The sequence below is a fragment of the Oreochromis aureus genome, linkage group 12 (genome assembly GCF_013358895.1).
Source record: "Oreochromis aureus strain Israel breed Guangdong linkage group 12, ZZ_aureus, whole genome shotgun sequence".
NCBI lineage: Eukaryota > Metazoa > Chordata > Actinopteri > Cichliformes > Cichlidae > Oreochromis > Oreochromis aureus.
Genome location: NC_052953.1, coordinates 15,611,355 through 15,628,905, shown reverse-complemented (window position 1 = coordinate 15,628,905; position 17,551 = coordinate 15,611,355). Strand labels below are relative to the sequence as shown.

Here is a 17,551-nt window from a genome sequence, read left to right as displayed (position 1 = left end):
CATTTTGCTTCTTGTAAAAGCTTATAGTTAGGGCTGGATCAGGTAACCGTGAACCAGTGTTTAGATGCACTGCAGTATTCCTGCAATAGGACTCTCTATAAGTTTACACATCACTCTGCATGTAATCATTAGTTATTATTAATTTGTGGCTCTCTTCCATAGTGTCCCCTTTGTCTTGTCTCACTCCCTTCACCCCAACCTTTTGTGGCAGATGGCTGCCCCTCCCTGAGCTTGGCCCTGTCGGAAGGTTGTTCCTGTTAAACTGAGTTTTTCCTTTCCTCTATTGCCAACTGTTTGCTCTTATTGGGGTCATCTGATTGTTGTGATTTGCTGTTATTGTAGGGTCTTTACCTTACAATATAAAGTGCATGAGGCAAATTGACACCATAGGTGCAGCTACAAAAAACCTTGGACGAGTTCAAATCTCAGTGACTTCGACCTCAAGGTCAAGGTGAAAGGTTAGGTTTTATGAAAAGTTTGTGGATACAATAACTTGAATGCAGAGATGTAGGATTTTGTCCCTAGTAGACACTGTGAGGGTAGCACTGGTGGTTGCCAGTATTTTCTAGATATTTAATTCTAATGTTTTTTCCCAATATTTTCTCCATCATTCTTCGATTCTCCAGCCTCAGACGTATGATGCAGTGGAGCCCTTGGATCTGGAGGAATTCTTCATGTCACAGTTAAAAAGTGGAGACTCTGCCCTGATGCAAGAATTTGGAGACTTTCCTGATGATGACCTGAAGGTGGAGCAGGTGGAAAAGGAGTGTCGCACTATTCGACACTCTGTCCCAGAGGATGGGTATGTTACAGGCCAATGATTGTTAAATAAGAGGATAATATATGAGTCAATTTACATGGTTTTATAGAGCTCACAAAAAGCAGGTTTCTCTGAATGTCTTAAAATATTGATTAAACTGATGTTCAGAGGTTGGTCACAAGCCTTTATTCATCTTACAAAGAAGTTTAGCAGATTGTCTTGTATTCATGTCCAATTAATGGTCTATATTTCTGTCGGTTTAAATGCAAGTTAGGAGAAGGTATTCAGTGTCAGAATAATCAAGAAAATAAATATTTAGGCTGTCTCCCCAAATTCATTGTAAAACAACTTTCTGCACGTTATCTTTGCTTATTCAGAGTATTCACAACGTGACCATGAAGTGCAAATTAAAACAGGAGAAGAATTCCAAGTTTTCAGCTGCCTGCATGTGTCTGCATATCTCATTGTCCTCATCCTTGTCTCTTAACAGAGTGGAACTAGATCCGCATGTAAGAGACTGCATAAAGAGTTACACCCAGCCATGGCTTGTCGTCTCCAGAAGGTAAAAGACTGCGTGTCCTATCTGATACATTCTTATGTTTGCATGTTTCCTACAAAGATTCGCATATACACTGCACACATGCACTACATAATGCTTCAGTGTTGTTATCCAGACTGGTTCAGAGGTCTTTTAGTTAACCATGAATGACCTTTTTTGTGTTTGTGTCTTTTCTGTCTTATGTGTATGCATGAAGATGCCAGGGGGATGGCTGGAGTGTGTATTCAGAGCGAACTGGCCTACACAAACTTCTTCGGAAACAGACCTTTGAGTCGGATTTTCAGCCAGAAAATCAAGAAAAAACGGTAAGAAACACAAACACACAGTCATGTGCTAAAGTTTTAGTTTAGAGGTTTGGATAAATAACCCAATAAATATTGAGTGTAAGTACCCTTTTAGTCAAAGGAGTTTGCAAAGAAAAGCGTCTGGACTTCTTTAAGTTGCTTGAAGACGTTTCACCTCTCATCCGAGAAGCTTCTTCAGTTCTAAGGTCAAATGGCCGAGAGTCCCAGATTTAAACCCAGTGGGAGTATCCCCCTAAAGAGGGACAAAGGACCCCCTGGTGATCCTCTAATCACATGCGCCAAGGTGTGAAAGCGGGTGTGGGACCTAATCAGCCAGGGTTTCGGGTGAGCCCATTGTGAAACCTGGCCCCACCTTGTCATGTGAATTCCTGAGGTCAGATGGCCCAGGATGTGAGTGGGCGTTAAGGCGTCTGGGGAGGGAACTCAAAACTGGATTATAGATGGCAGACAGTTGGTGTCGACTACGATGACCTGGATGACTGAGAACCTTCACAGACAAGTACCCTTTTACTTAGCCTGTGTCTTAACCACCACCCTGTTACTCAATGAAAGAGCCTTCCTCTTGTTCAGTGTTGCGTGCAGCATACTATGAAGAAACAAGTCCTCACTGATTTCCTTCTTCGGCCTCTTGTGTGCAGTGTGATGCTTCACACATGCATTGTTGCTGTAGTCTCAGTTTACAGTCAGGTTGTCACATCTGATTTTGCTTGTTATTGTAGAAACTGTTTTTTGATTAGATGGTGTTGTTTTGGTTTGTTGGTTATTACCACTTTAGAGGGTCAGAACAACTGTGTAATTTGTCTATCTGCAGTTGTGATGTAACTATTATTTGGTGAACAATAGCCAGCAGTGAGAGATGGTTTAGTTTAGTGGGTGTTTTTGTGTTTTTGTCTAGCTAAGCTAGAATATGAGAAAGTTAATGACTTTCCAATCTAAATACTGACAAGAAATGGAATAAGTGGATTTCCCCAACAGCTTAACTCTATTTTTAAGCAGAACTACAAGAAAAGCTACTTGCCACAACTTGTCCTTGAATGACAGTGCGTTGGAACTCAGATAAAGTGACTTCTGTGAGGCAAAGACATTGTAGTGAGAGCAGTATGGTAGTACATACTGATCAAGGCTTGAGAGACAATTGTTGGTGTGAAATGTGAGGCTGGGGGAGACTGGGTTGGGAGACTGAGCGGGGGGTGGGTGGGGGTTGCTTTAATAGAGAACACAACAGTGTGTTGTTATTCACATCACTCTTTTTTTTACCCTACACAGTGGCTCTTTTAAGTTTAGTGCACCACAGCCCTGTTGTATGTAACCTGTATGATATTCAGCATTTTTCAGATCAGTAGCTGCCATCCAAGTGTTTGGATCTTTCATTATGGATCCTTGCCTCAGTCCTTCACTGAGCCAAGTTCACATCCTCTCTGTGCCCTCTCAGTCGCTTATTTGTCTTATAGTGGCCAAATCCCAGCTCCCAGAATCACACAGTCCTGGCCAATCCAAGTCCCAGCCAGTGCCACTCCCAGTTCCTGGCCCAGCCAGCCCTTAGCACCAGCCAGTCTCTTGTTGCTTCATCCTGCCAATTCTGACTAATTACCCAAACCAAAAGGCCCTCATTACTGCTGTAAGCTTCCCATGATCTACATGCCAGAATGAGAGTGACAGAGAGGGGAAGAACGGCTCTATTGTCCTTCAGCACTTAATAGTTCTCTTCTATGGACCAGTCTGCTTTAACAATAGCCCCGGGAATCATGGCGTGATGGACTCTTGGAGCCTCAACATTGTGAAGCTTAACCAGACTGGAAACTCAGTCAGTCCTAGCCTGTGGTGTGAGAGCTGGGATATGAATTTGATGGATGATAGGAGTGAAAGAGACAAGGAGAGCGGGTGGCAAGAGGGACTGTTCAGATCAGGATGCAGCTTGGGAGCAGTGAGGTTATGACCTGCAATCTGGCTAAGAGGTCATATGACAATCTTTAGGGTTAGAATCTTGAACTCGCGTCATTATAATTATGGTTGTGCATACGTGCTTGCCTAGATACAAAGGCTATCACTTCAACTCAAGGTGAAAAGCTCAATTCACAAATCTCGACACAGGAAATGGTTCTGGGTGGAATGAAACCCAGGCCCCTTGCAGATTTTTGACATATGGGTTGCCTGCTCAACTGAGTTAGCTACAGCGGTGCCCCACCATCCTGTTTTTTTTGTAAATATTCCGACTACAGGCAGTGATTCATATCCCGGGCACTCTAATGCTACTTTTAGAAAATTTGATTTCTTTGCAGATATTTACTTGGCGACAGGGTTTTTTATTGTTTGTTTTTGTTGTTCTTGTGTTGTTGGGGTTTTTTTTTTTCAGTTCTTTGGGTTTAAAAAAAAAAAAAATCATTGATACATTTGAATTTGAATTTAATACATTGGAAGAGGTTATACGCCAAATTTAGTTACTTTTGTAGGTGGACTTCCTCATTGTGCAGTGCCTTTCTGAGAGACCTCCCACTTATGATTTCTTACTTAAACCATAACAGCAGATCAAAAAACATGATTTCAATGGAAAAAAAAATCTGATCCTTGTGCAGTCAGGTTGTTTTTGTTGTTTTTTTTCTGATTCTGGTTTAGTTGGACGCATTGATGCCTAAAGAGTTTTTAACATGTAAGAATCTTTTATATTTCAATTAAAACAGCTGAAAAACAAAAACCATAACAAGGTCGACCCTTTTTGGAGTAATAAACGAAGAAGCTTGCGGTACATTTTAGAATACTTGACTGAATATAAAGTTTTACGTACAACATTGCTCACAACTACTCAATAGGTCTCCCTCTGGATGCACAGAATATGTCCATACAATAGTCAAATTCATCACACACTTTTGTGAGCAAGTCTGGTGTCAGTGGAGCCATTGCTGTTTTTATGCCATCTACCAGAATCCATACTATCTTTCTGATAGTACATGTTTCCATCATTACCAGTCAATGGTGGTGGGATTAAAGCACTTTTGAAATCAGATTATTTTTAATACACTTCATTTAAAAAAAAAAATGAGACAACATATTCAGATGCTGGTTTTTCAAAAGGCTTCTGAGCACATTTATGAATCATCACATCTACATGTCAAAATTATGCCGCTTTTTCTAGCTCTGGGTTAGCTCACTTAGCTCAACCCTCTTTGCTGTTCTCACTTTTGTTGAGGCCTGTTGGGAGATCTGATTACAGAATTTGATGAACTCATGTAAAATGATGTCAATATCATATCAGTAGTGATGAGTAATCATACCTCATTACCTTGTGGCCCTTTGTTACTGATTGGCTGGTCAGTTTTTATGTATCAAATATTAAAAAAACAAAACAAACAAAAGCTTATTGTTCATAAACAAATTAAGGATTAGTTATACACACCTGCTGAATACTGTGAAGTAACTCAAGTCATTTTACTCTCTTTTAAATACAGTGACCATAAGCATAGCTATATGCTGTGTCTTCTACACTGAGCAAGCCTTGTTTAGAAAAGTACAAGAGCCTGTCATTGTCTCAATCTAAAACAGAGGCTGTCTAGACTGACTAAATGCCTGTTTTGTTGTGTCCGCTGACCACGTAATAGTGGAAGCTCTATTTTTAATACAGTGCATGTTGATGATGGTTGATAAAATGCTTTTCCAGCATGGTGTTGATATGCTGTTGTTAGAAACAGGGTTTGAGGTAAATGCATGGTTGTCTTTTTCTTTAAACCAAGAGTGAACTACTAATCTTGTCCCTCTGGATATTATAGCCCCGTAATTTGCCTTTCCTTTTGCTTTCCTGCTTTTTTTTTTCACTTCCTTGTGTTTTCATTTTATTTAATTCCCCTCCTCCTGGCCATGACACGACCCTTACCCCTGCTCTTATTCTGTCATTGCTCCAGGTCAAGTCACCAACTCTAGCAACATTGACTGATGACTCTGGCCACACGCTGACCTCCTCTGACTTTAACTTGCGGTGCCTGACTCCAGACAAGAGAGTTGAGGGTCTTTTGGCTTTCAGCAGCCATGAAGAGCTGGATCGTTTCAACCAGGAAACACGGCAAGGGAACAGACACCCTGAGCTGTTTGCACTCTACCCACCACCTGATGAGGTGAGATATAAAAACAAAGTTGTTTTTTTTCCATTAATATTTTCAGCTGCTGCATTTGCCTTTATGATAGTCTGCAAAAATTACCAAAAATCTAACGGATGTACAACCACTTCTTTCAGATAGTAAATAGAAAGTTTTTATTTTAAGACATCTAAAACTGAATATCTTTCTTTTTTGACTACACAAATTCATAAATAATACAAAAACTAATCAAACTGGGCCTGAAAAATTGTAATGCACATTTTCACTGAGATTTTATAGACCGCCAGTTACAAATAATCTATAATGAAACTAATAAGGGTTGCAACCCTTTCTTGTTTTTCATAATATATTAAATACACATCTGAAACCTAAAGTGCCCACACAGGGAGCAATATGCAATGAGCTTGGGGACTTTCCAGGTCTCTGTTGCCTAGGTAACTCTCTAATGTATTTACTACCAGGTTAGTCTATTCTGCACTCTCATTTGGAGTAGTTTCAATTGCCCGTCTTGAGGTTGAGAAGAGTTTATCCGGGAAGTTGCCTGTAGTTGCTTAAAGTTCACAAATATCATTGACTTTTTATGGTCTCTGGTTGCTACATTGCTGCAAATCGCTTCCTGTGTGGACACGACTTGTGTGCTTAATATCACTTCTTCTCCATCCAGAAACATCTGTGCTTAGTTAAATCTTTATTTTTTTTTAAACATATTTCTGTAAATATGTTACAGGATGATACAGTGGAAATCCGTCCTGTTCCCGACTGCCCCAGAGAACACATTGGAGAGCGCGTTATGATCAGATGCCTGTCTATAAAGTATGTCATACGTTTTCATTATACTGTAGTAGGCAGAATAGTCCTGTAGTTTAAACAGCTGCATAGCTGAGTAGTTGTTTAAGTGATGGATGGAGGATTATGTGAGGGTGGAGGAGTGTTGTTCGGCGGTGGTTGTTTTCCAGAAACTCTCCGTCCCTCCCTTTCTCTGTGGGATTCTGTCTATCTCTTTTGCTCCTTCTTTCATTCGAACACACGCAAATGCACTTTTCCTGCATTACAGTCTTGATCTTCGTCATCCTTGTGTAACTCGTACAGTTGCCAAATATTTGAGTTGAACTGCTTGCAGTGGTTTGGCAACTTTTCTAATCCTTTTAACCCTCAGTTGAAGCACATCATCACTTCCTCCAACTAATTTGGGTCTAACAGGAATGAAAATCCCTGAAAAATCAGTGGAATCAAAAACTGATGGAAAGCTAATTGAGGAAAAAAAATGAGGATTTGTATTCAGGATTTGTATCTTCTCCTGCGATAAAACTCCTAATTTAATTTTCCTTTGTGTGGCTTTATAGGTTTGAAATAGAAATTGAACCCATATTTGCCACCATGGCACTGTATGATCTGAAAGAGAAGAAAAAGGTGAGCAAACTTTTTTCACTGTCAAATTCATATATATTTTTTTTAAATGTTGTATAAAATTTTGTGTGTGTGAGTGTGATAAACAACAAACAATAACAGTAAAAAGCACTTTCCTCAGTCTTGGGACTCTCTGTTTGTTTGGATACTTGCTGTGTATTTTAGCATTTTCACACACAGATGGGAGAAATAATTATTTTATCCCTGGCTGAATATGTAAGTTTACTCACTTTAAAAGCAATGATATCTTTAATTCTTATGATAGTTTAATTTTAGTTTTAATTTTAGGAGAGAAACTGAATATCAACCAAAAATCCCCCCCCGCGAAAAAACCCCCCGAAACTCACATTGACAGAATTCTGCTCCCACAGTCAACCAGTCCATTACATCTGTTGCTTTTGTTATATGTATAAAGCACACCTGTCCACAAAATCAGCTTCTTCCATTCCAACCTCTCCATCACGATTGGGCAAGACCGAAGAAATGTCAAAGAATGTCAGGGACAAGACTGTAGACCTTCACAAAGCTGGAATGGACTATGAGGCTGTCAACAAGAAGCTCGGTGAGAAGGTGACAACCCTTGGTGCAATGATTCGGAAAGGGAAGAAATATAAAATAACCATCAATCACCCTCAGTCTGAAGCTCCAAGTGAAATCTTTGCTCACAGGGTAATGATGATCGTGAGAAAGATGGTGGATCTGCCAAAACTGCCAAAACACGCTCCTTGCGTGTTAATGGTCTGAAGGCACCATGAACACCACAGATGACAAACTACAGCGTAATCTATTGAAATCTTGTAGCACTTGCAAGGTCCCTCTGCTCATGAGGGGTCGTACATGTACAGGCCTTCTGAACTTTGCTAGAGTTCTTTGGCATCAGCTCAAACCGCTGTGTTTGGAGAAAGCCAGGAAACTGTAAGAGGAGTGGTCCAGTTTCGCTCCTGAGTGCACACCTGGTGACCTACTTTAAGAAATATCTTACAACTTACCATAAAATAAGTCATGTTTTGCTTGGGGATCAAATACTTATTTCACTCAATGCTCAATAGCTACTCATGCTATTCAATCAATAATTGATAATATAGGTTGATACGTATTATACTTTTATGTAATGTGGGGGTTTTTTCTGGGTTTTTGGTTGATATTCTGTCTCTTTCCAATAATAAAGAAACTACCATAAAATTAGAGACTGCTAATGTAACTTGGCACACTGCTGGGGACTGCTTGATATCACACAAAAAACAACCACCGTAACAATCCTGCTAATGTTTAATAAAACATTATTGGTTACATATCAGTCCTCAACATTGATAGACGGTCTACTTTCACAAAACGCGAGCTGGACAAAACATGACTGAATATCAAAAACCAGTAGTTACAAGTATTGTATACTTAATAAAAATCACAGTTTTAAACGTAGCTTTTACATATTATTTGCATTTTGTTGATCTGGCGCGGTCTTGTAGTGGCCTTGGAAATCAGCTCTGCTCTGTAGTAAGGGATCACTGTAATCTATAAGGTTTTATGTCTCATCATCCTCACGAATTTATAGCCTCGGGGGTCGTCATGTTTGGGCTTGTATCTACTAATACTGTACATTATTTTTGCAGTAAAGCATTTCTGAGCTGTGGCTGTTTGTTTGTTTTTTTGTGGATTTACACAGCTGGATAGTAGTAGGGGTTGGAAGGATTAAGTGCTCGTGGATCTCTCACATAAGACGAGGTTTTAGCCACCGGGTTTGCCCTCTCATCTGTGCTGCCCTGCTTTACTCTGGCTTGCCTGGAGGACTAATAGCTCTAAGATACTCTGTTGGGTGAGATAGGGCAATTTAATACATCACAATTTTCAAAACTGGGCCATATCTAACCTGGTCTTGGGTCAGAATCAGTGTATGAAATATTTCATGTAATGAAACATACATAAGAATATGACGTAAACGAGGTTTGTTTTTGGTTCTGTTGAAAGACGTTAAGAGCAGCGCTGAAGTGTGACAGTGTCATGCATTTTTGTTAAAGGTGACTGATTTGTATTATGTGCTGAGCTGAAGTGTATTCTTGCAGAGGTTAGTACAACTTCCAGCTTGTTACACTCACTAAACACTAGTTAATGAACTGTGTCTGCAAACATGAATTTGAACTGTAAACACAAAGTGCGTCTGTGAACAAAGGAGAAACTGTCAAGCTTGTTTTGTCAGTCGTTGTTAAGGCCTCTTTTTTTTTTTTTTAATCTCTGAACTGTTCACTTTTACTTTATCTTGTTTGGTTTCTCTTTCTTCTGCAGTGCTCTGTGGAAGTTGTTTTCTTTATGAGAGTCTTATCTTCTGTTTTCTTACTTACTTCGTTTTCCCGCATCCCTCCCTGCGTCACGGAGGTTTTGTTTGGTTTTGTTAACATCATTTTCATTGTTTCAAATCTGTGCAGATGTTCATATAAATCGACGTCTCTCTGGTCAATCAGCCAAGTTGCAGACACGGGATTTGACCTAACAAGTGGCCTACTTATGATGCAATATTCATGAATATAAGCAGAGGTTTATGAGCAGGCAAAAAACAAAACATTATGTCCTTTCAGCAAAAAGGAATATCCATTAGGTTTTTTTTCTTCGTTTGTTTTCTTGGTGTTACTTTGCAACACAAGTAAAGCCACATTTTATTCGACTGACTGGAGCCAAGTGGGAGGACGCAATAATGAAACCACAGTTGGCAAGACTTCAGAAAAGCAGAGGCCTTGGTAAACAGTCTAATGGATTTATGGAGCTATATTGTCTAATATTTGTAAAGGAAGCGGCTGTCAGATGTCTGCCTGAACATTTGCCACTCAGATCCGTGTTTGAATGAAGCTGCAAAAGCAGTCATTGTAGCGTCCAGCTGCTAAATTGGCAGCACAGGGTGTTTGCAAGTGCTCCCCATCAGAAAATGTTAATCATCTGTCCTGAAACAGTGTGTGCTAGTGTTTGTGTGTGTCAGTCAGTCACGGACATGGTGTTTGGGGTTTAAAAATATCATGTTGAAGAGGGGTTTTACATTCCTTGTGTCTCATTACATCAAAATTTTAAGTTTTCTCAAATGAATGCTATTATGATTTACTGAAAATGTTAACTCATTTAACACTCGTCCTTTGACCGGTTTATTTTTCTTTATGAGCAGAGGATATTTTAGTCAGCTGGCTTTGATTACCGAGATTATTATTTCTCTGATTCCAAGAAGTCATTTTTCAGTAAGAGGTAGAGTGTGGCTCTTTTTTTCTTTTTTTAAAGTTAACTGGGTCGTTTCCGTCTCAGAATCTGTGCCAAGTTTTGTCCTTTTGGCTTGTTACACAAGCATGGAAATATGCCAGAAGTCATCATTATCATCATTGAACATTTTCTTGTGCTTATCTTGAATAAAGTTGCTGCTTTGAGGATTTTAGTTATCAGCCAAGTTTGGCTTTCTAGAGGTTTCTTGGTGTGGTCAGTGTAGTGGAGGCCCTGTGGGATAAGCAGAATGAAGTAGAGTAGTTACTGGCTTTCCAGTGAATAGGATCACATGACAGATAACAGGCCAGCCCACATCAGGACATATGGTTGTGTTCCTACACAGAGGTCATTATAGAGGTGAGAAGAGAAACAGTAAAGCGGACTGAACAGATGAACATTTGGTTTACATCAAACTAATCACCTAGATTAATGTATTCTTCCAGTCTCTCATCAGAAACCTTCCAGCTTAGAATGACATGTTCCAGTTTGTTACGCCCTGATTACCAAAACAAAAGTAATCCTGGATTTAATTTTGGTAAGAAGACAATTTTCTGTTTCTCCAAAGTAAAATGTTTCATCTGTTTCCCTGCAGATATCTGAGAATTTCTACTGTGACCTGAACTCTGAACAGTTTAAGAACTTCTTGAAAAATCACACTGACCACATTGATCCGTCCTCGACAGCCAAATCTGCCATCTTCTCTATCACCTACCCTTCCACAGATATATATCTGGTCATCAAGGTAATGAGAAAATTTATTGCAATCCACTGAGACATGGAGCTGCATTTCAGCCAGTGATGTGGGGGGTCTTGTCAAAATTGATGGAATTTTGAACATGGAGATTTTGATCTATCATGTAATACCATCTAAAAAGCATCTGATTAGCAGTGGCTTTATTTTTCAGTACAACACCGATCCCAAACACACTACCAAAGCGGTAAAAGCATACCTGGATAGAAAAACACACAATGGGACACTATCAGTTATGAATTGGACTCTGCAGTGTCGTTAGAGTCACTGGAGTTTTGAAGTAGAGTCAGTAGTAATATAGAGTTTGTGCAGTTCATCGTAAACTGTTGTTGTGGCCTTGATATAATTAATGTTTGCAATTTTTACTTCCTGCTTGTGTTTCAGATTGAAAAGGTCCTTCAGCAGGGTGAGATCAGTGACTGTGTCGACCCCTACGTGACACTGAGGGAATGCGACTCTGGAAAGGTAATGAGTGCAGAGCGAACGGTCAAATTATTTTTAAAAAGTGCTCTCCACTTTACCTTTTAGTCTGTTATTAATACTTGCTGGGTATGTAAAACGATTCTGGAGCTGATGTTTTTCAAAATAGCTAACTTTATTCATTTATTTATTTATTTATTTATTTATTTATGTGTTTATGGTCAGAACAAGGACAAAATTGAGAAGCTGCGGAACCAGGCGGATAGTTTCTGCCAGAGGCTGGGTCGCTATCGCATGCCATTTGCCTGGGCAACTGTTAATATAATGGAAGTGATCAACTCTGCTACATTGGAGCGTGACATCACAGACTCTGAGAACACAAAAGGAGGTGTGTGCTAGCGTCTTATTACCTTCTGATCACTTTGCATTTGTCTGCATTTCCTAAGAGTCCCTGAAGCTTAGTATGACACTTGACCCTTGACTTTTTTTTTTTTCCCTCAGGAAAATCCAGCAGCATTGAGCGGAGAGGACTCCCTAGGAGGAACTCTGAACGTTACAGTACCATCGATGAACCGTTTTGCAACGTTTCTGGCTTCAAGCCTGCCACCATCACTATCTCCACCATCATCAAACAGGTTTGTCTGCTGCCCAAGCAAAGAAATGGATAAATCTGTGAAAATGCTTGAAATGCAGTAAGATACCAGATAAAGATAAAGTTTCCCAGAAAGACATGCTTGTGTTTGACATCTTGGACTTTGATAAAAATCCTATGTGTTTCATCAGATTCTATTAAATAAATCAAATCACTTTTATTGTCACGTCACATGTGCAGGTACACTGGTACAGTACATGCGAGTGAAATTCTTGTGTGCAAGCTTCTCAAGCAACAGAGTTGTGCAAAAATACAATAACGTAAAACAAGCAAAAATATAAGAATGGCTAAATCTGAAAGTAATAAATATATGTACAATATATAAGAGTATATGCATTACTGGATGTGTATACTAAATATGTTTTTCTACGTGTGTGTGTGTGTGTGTGTGTGTGTGTGTGTGTGTGTGTGTGTGTGTGTGTGTGTGTGTGTGTGTGTGTGTGTGTGTGTGTGTGTGTGTGTGTGTATATACATATTTTACAAATGAAATAGAGTAGACAATAAATAAGATATATAAAATATACAGAGGTTGGTAGTCGGACATGTGCAAAACAGTGGCATTAATGTACAGTATGGAGTGCATAATGTTGAAGTTCCAGTAGTGAAGGTGAGGTGTCTATGACGTGTTCAGCAGTCTGATGGCCTGGTGGAAAAAGCTGTCTCTCAGTCTGCTGGTACGGGATTATTCAAACCTGTAGGGCTATTACTGAGAAAAATTACACGTATATTCCACTGTTTGTATATTTTGAATTACTCTAATGGTTTATTTGGTCCTTGTCATCTGGGGTTTTCATTAAAAAAAATAAATTAATAAAATCACTGTGTTTTTAGGAAGGAGATCGTCTAAGTGATGAGGATTTGCTCAGGTCCCTGACTGAGATGAAGAAACCACAGAAGAGAATCAAGACAATACCAGGTTATTACTCATTACATGAGTATATTTTTATTGTTAATGTTTTCTTTTTCTTTCTTGCTGTAGAGAAAATTGATAAAAGTTTGTCGGCGGAAAGAAAGTTCACAAAAAGCGCACGTGATAGAGCAAGACCTGGACCTCTGCAATAGTTTTAAATCACATAGGTCACCTGTTCAGACAGTTAAACCAGCACCTGTAGCCTGATACTTTCATCCATACAGAGCGTTTGGGTACAGGAAATTGCAAAAACACAGCACAGTGTTGTCACACTTTACAAATAATTTTTTAAAAGAGCTAAAATGTTTTTCATAGCATGATTTAAATTTCAAGTTGGTATATTTTGTTACTAAGCTTTGTGGTTGCCTCCTGAAGAGGACACATAAACAGTGGTACTTCTCATCCAGCTCTTGACAAAAAAGCAATGTGCCAGTTTACATATTATTAAATGATATCATAGGCTTTATTCTGGATATTGCATATGCAGGTTTCTGAACTTTGACCTTTGCATCTTCTAGGTTCCATAAAATTGGACATGTCTCCAGTCAACGATACACCAACATCATGTTTGTCAACTGAGCTTATCCCTCTTAAACCTGTGGCTGAGAAAAGCACTCGTCTCATTAAGGAGGTGCTGGAGTTCCCCTCCAGTGAGGTTTATGTTCCTCACAACATCTACAGGTGGGCTGGAGTATGCACTATGTCGGCAAATAAACATTTAAATGTGAGATTGTGGGATATTTTATTCTTTGCGTTTCTGTGCCCTAAATGTTTTTTGTGACTTTAGCTTTCTTAGAGAAAGGGAAACTACTTATGCAAGCCTTGCCACTTCAAGAGATGAAAAGCAAACAAGCCCAACAACAAGTTATTCTTGCTAAGAATATAAACAGGTTTCTTTGTTAAAATAGGCAGCACATTTCTAACAAAGGGCAAAGATTTAATTCTTCTCAGTACTCCAATCTAAAAAAAAAACAAAAAAAAAAACGTGAATGAACAAGTCCGGGTAATTGCATGCTGATGTTCTCTAAACAAGTGTTCAGTGGAATCTTTGGTGTTTTCCTGTATTTCAGGTTTCACAACAGATTACAATGTTGAATTAAACCCACAAGGAAACACAGATAATTACTGGTTGGCTTTACATTTCTGTGACATGGCTGTCACATCACCCCTAAAGCTGTTGTACAGACAGTGCCATCTAGTGAGAAATAATAAAACTGCTTCGGTTTACATACAGTATAGCATAATTTATTTATTTGACTGTTTTTTCTAAATCGACAGTGTTCCTGACACAGTTTCTCTCCCTGTGCATGTGTAGGAATCTGCTCTATGTCTACCCCCAGAGACTCAACTTTGTCAACAGGTTGACATCGGCAAGAAATATTACCATCAAAATCCAATTTATGAGTGGAGAGGATCCTACCTCGGCTATGTGTGTGAGTGCTGTTGTTACCTGTCACTAAAACTGATTTAACTTAACTTTTACTGATATTTGGTGATTTAAAAATCACATAAAATATGAAAGTGCAGTTTAATAATTGTTTTATTGTCACAAATTATTCCCCAGCTGCTTGTCAACAGGGAAGTTGCAAAATGCCCTCTGGTGGATAAACTATGCAACGTCAATACTCATAAGAGACTAAACAGACCTAGACTTTATTTAATCCCACACTGGGAAAATTCACTTGTTAGAGCAGCACAAGGGACAGGATGAAAAGTTGAATTAGAGATATATTAGTTTTTTAAAGTAGAAAAAAATAGATAAATAAATATTGTACAGGAAAAAAGCTAAAACTCTGCAAAGATGGTTACAATATACAGTTAAATATGCCAAGACTTTTATTTTTTTATTCATACATAACGTGCAGCAGGAGTAATAATAATATATACATGTGTTTTTAAACAGTATGACAGCTCTGACAGTTTGGGTCAGTAGTTCAGATGAACATCCAAGTCAACCACAGTCTACACAGAGGATTCAAATTTATCATGTTAAATTAAAAGTACCTTTCTATTCTTTTCTTCTTGTGTCTCTATATTCAGGTCATTTTTGGGAAATCGAGTGGCCCTGAATTTTTAAGTGAAGTCTATACCCCTGTTACCTACCATAACAAGTAAGGACACATTATTGCGTTTTGTTACACTGGACTGTGTTAGCATCTTCCTATCCATTTTGAACAATCAGAGTACCTTGTCTTCATTTATCTTTTTGTTTTTCTCGTTTCCTTCCTGTTGCATCCTCTTGTTACTCCGTATTTCCCCATCTGTAAGGTCTCCAGACTTCTATGAGGAATTGAAGATTGCTCTTCCAGCACGTCTGACGGAGAGGCATCACTTGCTGTTCACGTTCTTCCACATCAGCTGTCAGCAGAAACAGAACCAGAGCGGCAGCTGTGAGACGCTCATTGGATACTCTGTAAGCTTTTACACATCACAAATCTTAAGAACAAAGAAAAGGACTGTTTAGTGTTTCAGCTGGCAAAACGCTGGCGTCATTTGTCAAAGGAAAGTGTTGCCATATATTTTACTATTAATATGTTGCGACACTTGTGTGTCTGACTGGTGCGTTCTTAAATCTCGGCTGACATGCTGAATTTGTCTTTTTCCTCTGATGCAGTGGCTGCCCATATTGAATATTGATCGACTGCAGACTGGTCAGTACTGTCTGCCCATCATCTTGGAGCGACTCCCTGTCAACTACTCTCTACACACACCTGAGGTATAAACATCCTCCTGTTAAAAGATTAAAACTATTTTTTTAATTATTATTGTTCTGAAAGTAGAGTGGCAAACAGGCAGAAAAGTCATATTTATATTTCCTGTGTCTTGTAGAAACTTCCTCTTCAGGTCCCTCCAGTCAAGTGGATGGAGGGTCACAAGGGACTTTTCAACCTTGAAATCCAGGCCGTGTCATCAGTGCACACACAGGTGAGCGAAGGCTGGATGCCTCCAGACCAACACAGCAACACAGTGAATGTCTTTTTGGCTCACCCTGTCTGTCTGTATACATCAGTACACACACGCGTACCACAAGTGTCCATGTTGTTGTAGCATTCGCCCTGAAGCATGTCCTGACTCTGTCGCAGTACATTTGTTTCTTTCTCCGTCTCCTCTGTTGCTTTTTCTCTCCCTGCTTCCCGTTCTAACAAACCCTGCCTTCTCCCTACCAGGACAACCACCTGGAGCGTTTCTTCACCCTCTGCCATGCACTGGAGGGTGGAGTAATATTCCCTGTGCGGATCAGGGAGGAGAAGATTCCAGAGAACAAGCTGGAGCATGAGCTGAAGCTCAGCATCATAGCCCTGTCCTCGTCCAGTCTAGAGGCTCTGGTCCTCTTCCTCCACCGAGTGCTAGATAAACTCTTCACTCTCATCATGCAGCCCATGGTCATCGCTGGCCAGACCGGTGAGTGGACTCTGTATTGAAATTATAATGGATGTATAGCAGTGATTGTGGCACTACATTTAAAAATGTCTTTCCTGTTAATTTTTTTCCCCAACATATTCCCAATTTAGTTATTGAGCTACCATGAAAAAACCATGAAAGATATATCCCCAGAAAACAGATAACCACTTTATATTTGTACTTTTATTTAACCAATACTGCAAAAAAAAATCCTATAAATCATCAGATTAAATTAGCTAAATTAATCAGATTTATTTTTCATTCACTGTACTCATTTAATTACTTTATAGCTCTAACATTTTGTTTCTGTGTTGTTGTTTTTTTTAAAATCCATGCTTCTTTTCTGCAGCCAATCTGGCACAGATAGCCTTTGAGTCAGTGGTGTCCATCGTCAACAGCCTCCATAACAGCCAGGAACTGATCAGGGACCAGCTGGGTAGGAACAGCCTCTTGGCAACCTACCTGTACTGGGTGTTTCGCCTGCCCGATCCCCCTCGAGACATGCAGAATGCAGGTGCTTCATCATTTAAAAGGATGCATTTTTTTTGTTTTGTCGTTCCTGTGAACATATTTGCTCTGAGTGTTTCAAGTATTAAGAATTTTCGTTGTTTTGTTTTTTCCTTTTGTATCTATGAACATGTGATCAGGTACAGGTGGCGCAGTACCTTCAGCAGAGAGCCGATACAGCACTATGGGTCGGGCCACGGCTGCCACCGTTGGCAGTATGCTTCTCCAGTCCAGGATCAGAAGCAGCAGCAACCCTGATATCCCAGGCCCGCATAACTCCGCTGAAGATGACGAGGTCAAAAATATTCTCTCTGCCAAGGTACTGACCAGCATAATGAGCTGAGATTTCTCATGTCTTCAACTGGATCTGGTGCAAAATACAGAAAAGTTCGTTTAGCTTGTGTCCACATTTTTTTTTTATTTTAGCATACTCTAAGGTTTTACTAAGTATGTCCATATTGCACCAGGCTAATGTACTGTATGAATTTGCCTAATTGAGAACACACACACACACACACACACAAAATACAGTATGTAAATATGCCAGCATGCGTCTTCA

At 39.5% G+C, this 17,551-nt stretch overlaps 1 protein-coding gene across 5 annotated transcripts in view; it reads left to right on the top strand.

The window, feature by feature from the left end:
- dock8 (dedicator of cytokinesis 8) overlaps positions 1–17,551 on the top strand; it is a 58,867-nt gene that overhangs the window by 18,558 nt on the left and 22,758 nt on the right. For 4 of the 5 annotated variants that reach the window (XM_031728198.2, XM_031728196.2, XM_031728200.2 and 1 more), the window contains 20 exons: positions 627–802; positions 1,251–1,322; positions 1,516–1,624; positions 5,518–5,727; positions 6,437–6,522; positions 7,053–7,119; positions 10,943–11,092; positions 11,486–11,566; positions 11,747–11,909; positions 12,023–12,156; positions 13,005–13,089; positions 13,602–13,764; positions 14,399–14,516; positions 15,124–15,194; positions 15,352–15,496; positions 15,698–15,799; positions 15,913–16,008; positions 16,251–16,485; positions 16,835–16,999; positions 17,133–17,311. In XM_031728198.2, the coding sequence (XP_031584058.1) occupies positions 627–802; positions 1,251–1,322; positions 1,516–1,624; positions 5,518–5,727; positions 6,437–6,522; positions 7,053–7,119; positions 10,943–11,092; positions 11,486–11,566; positions 11,747–11,909; positions 12,023–12,156; positions 13,005–13,089; positions 13,602–13,764; positions 14,399–14,516; positions 15,124–15,194; positions 15,352–15,496; positions 15,698–15,799; positions 15,913–16,008; positions 16,251–16,485; positions 16,835–16,999; positions 17,133–17,311 (2,607 nt within the window). The remainder of the gene's footprint in view (positions 1–626; positions 803–1,250; positions 1,323–1,515; positions 1,625–5,517; positions 5,728–6,436; positions 6,523–7,052; positions 7,120–10,942; positions 11,093–11,485; positions 11,567–11,746; positions 11,910–12,022; positions 12,157–13,004; positions 13,090–13,601; positions 13,765–14,398; positions 14,517–15,123; positions 15,195–15,351; positions 15,497–15,697; positions 15,800–15,912; positions 16,009–16,250; positions 16,486–16,834; positions 17,000–17,132; positions 17,312–17,551) is intronic. The other variant, XM_031728197.2, reaches the window with a different exon arrangement.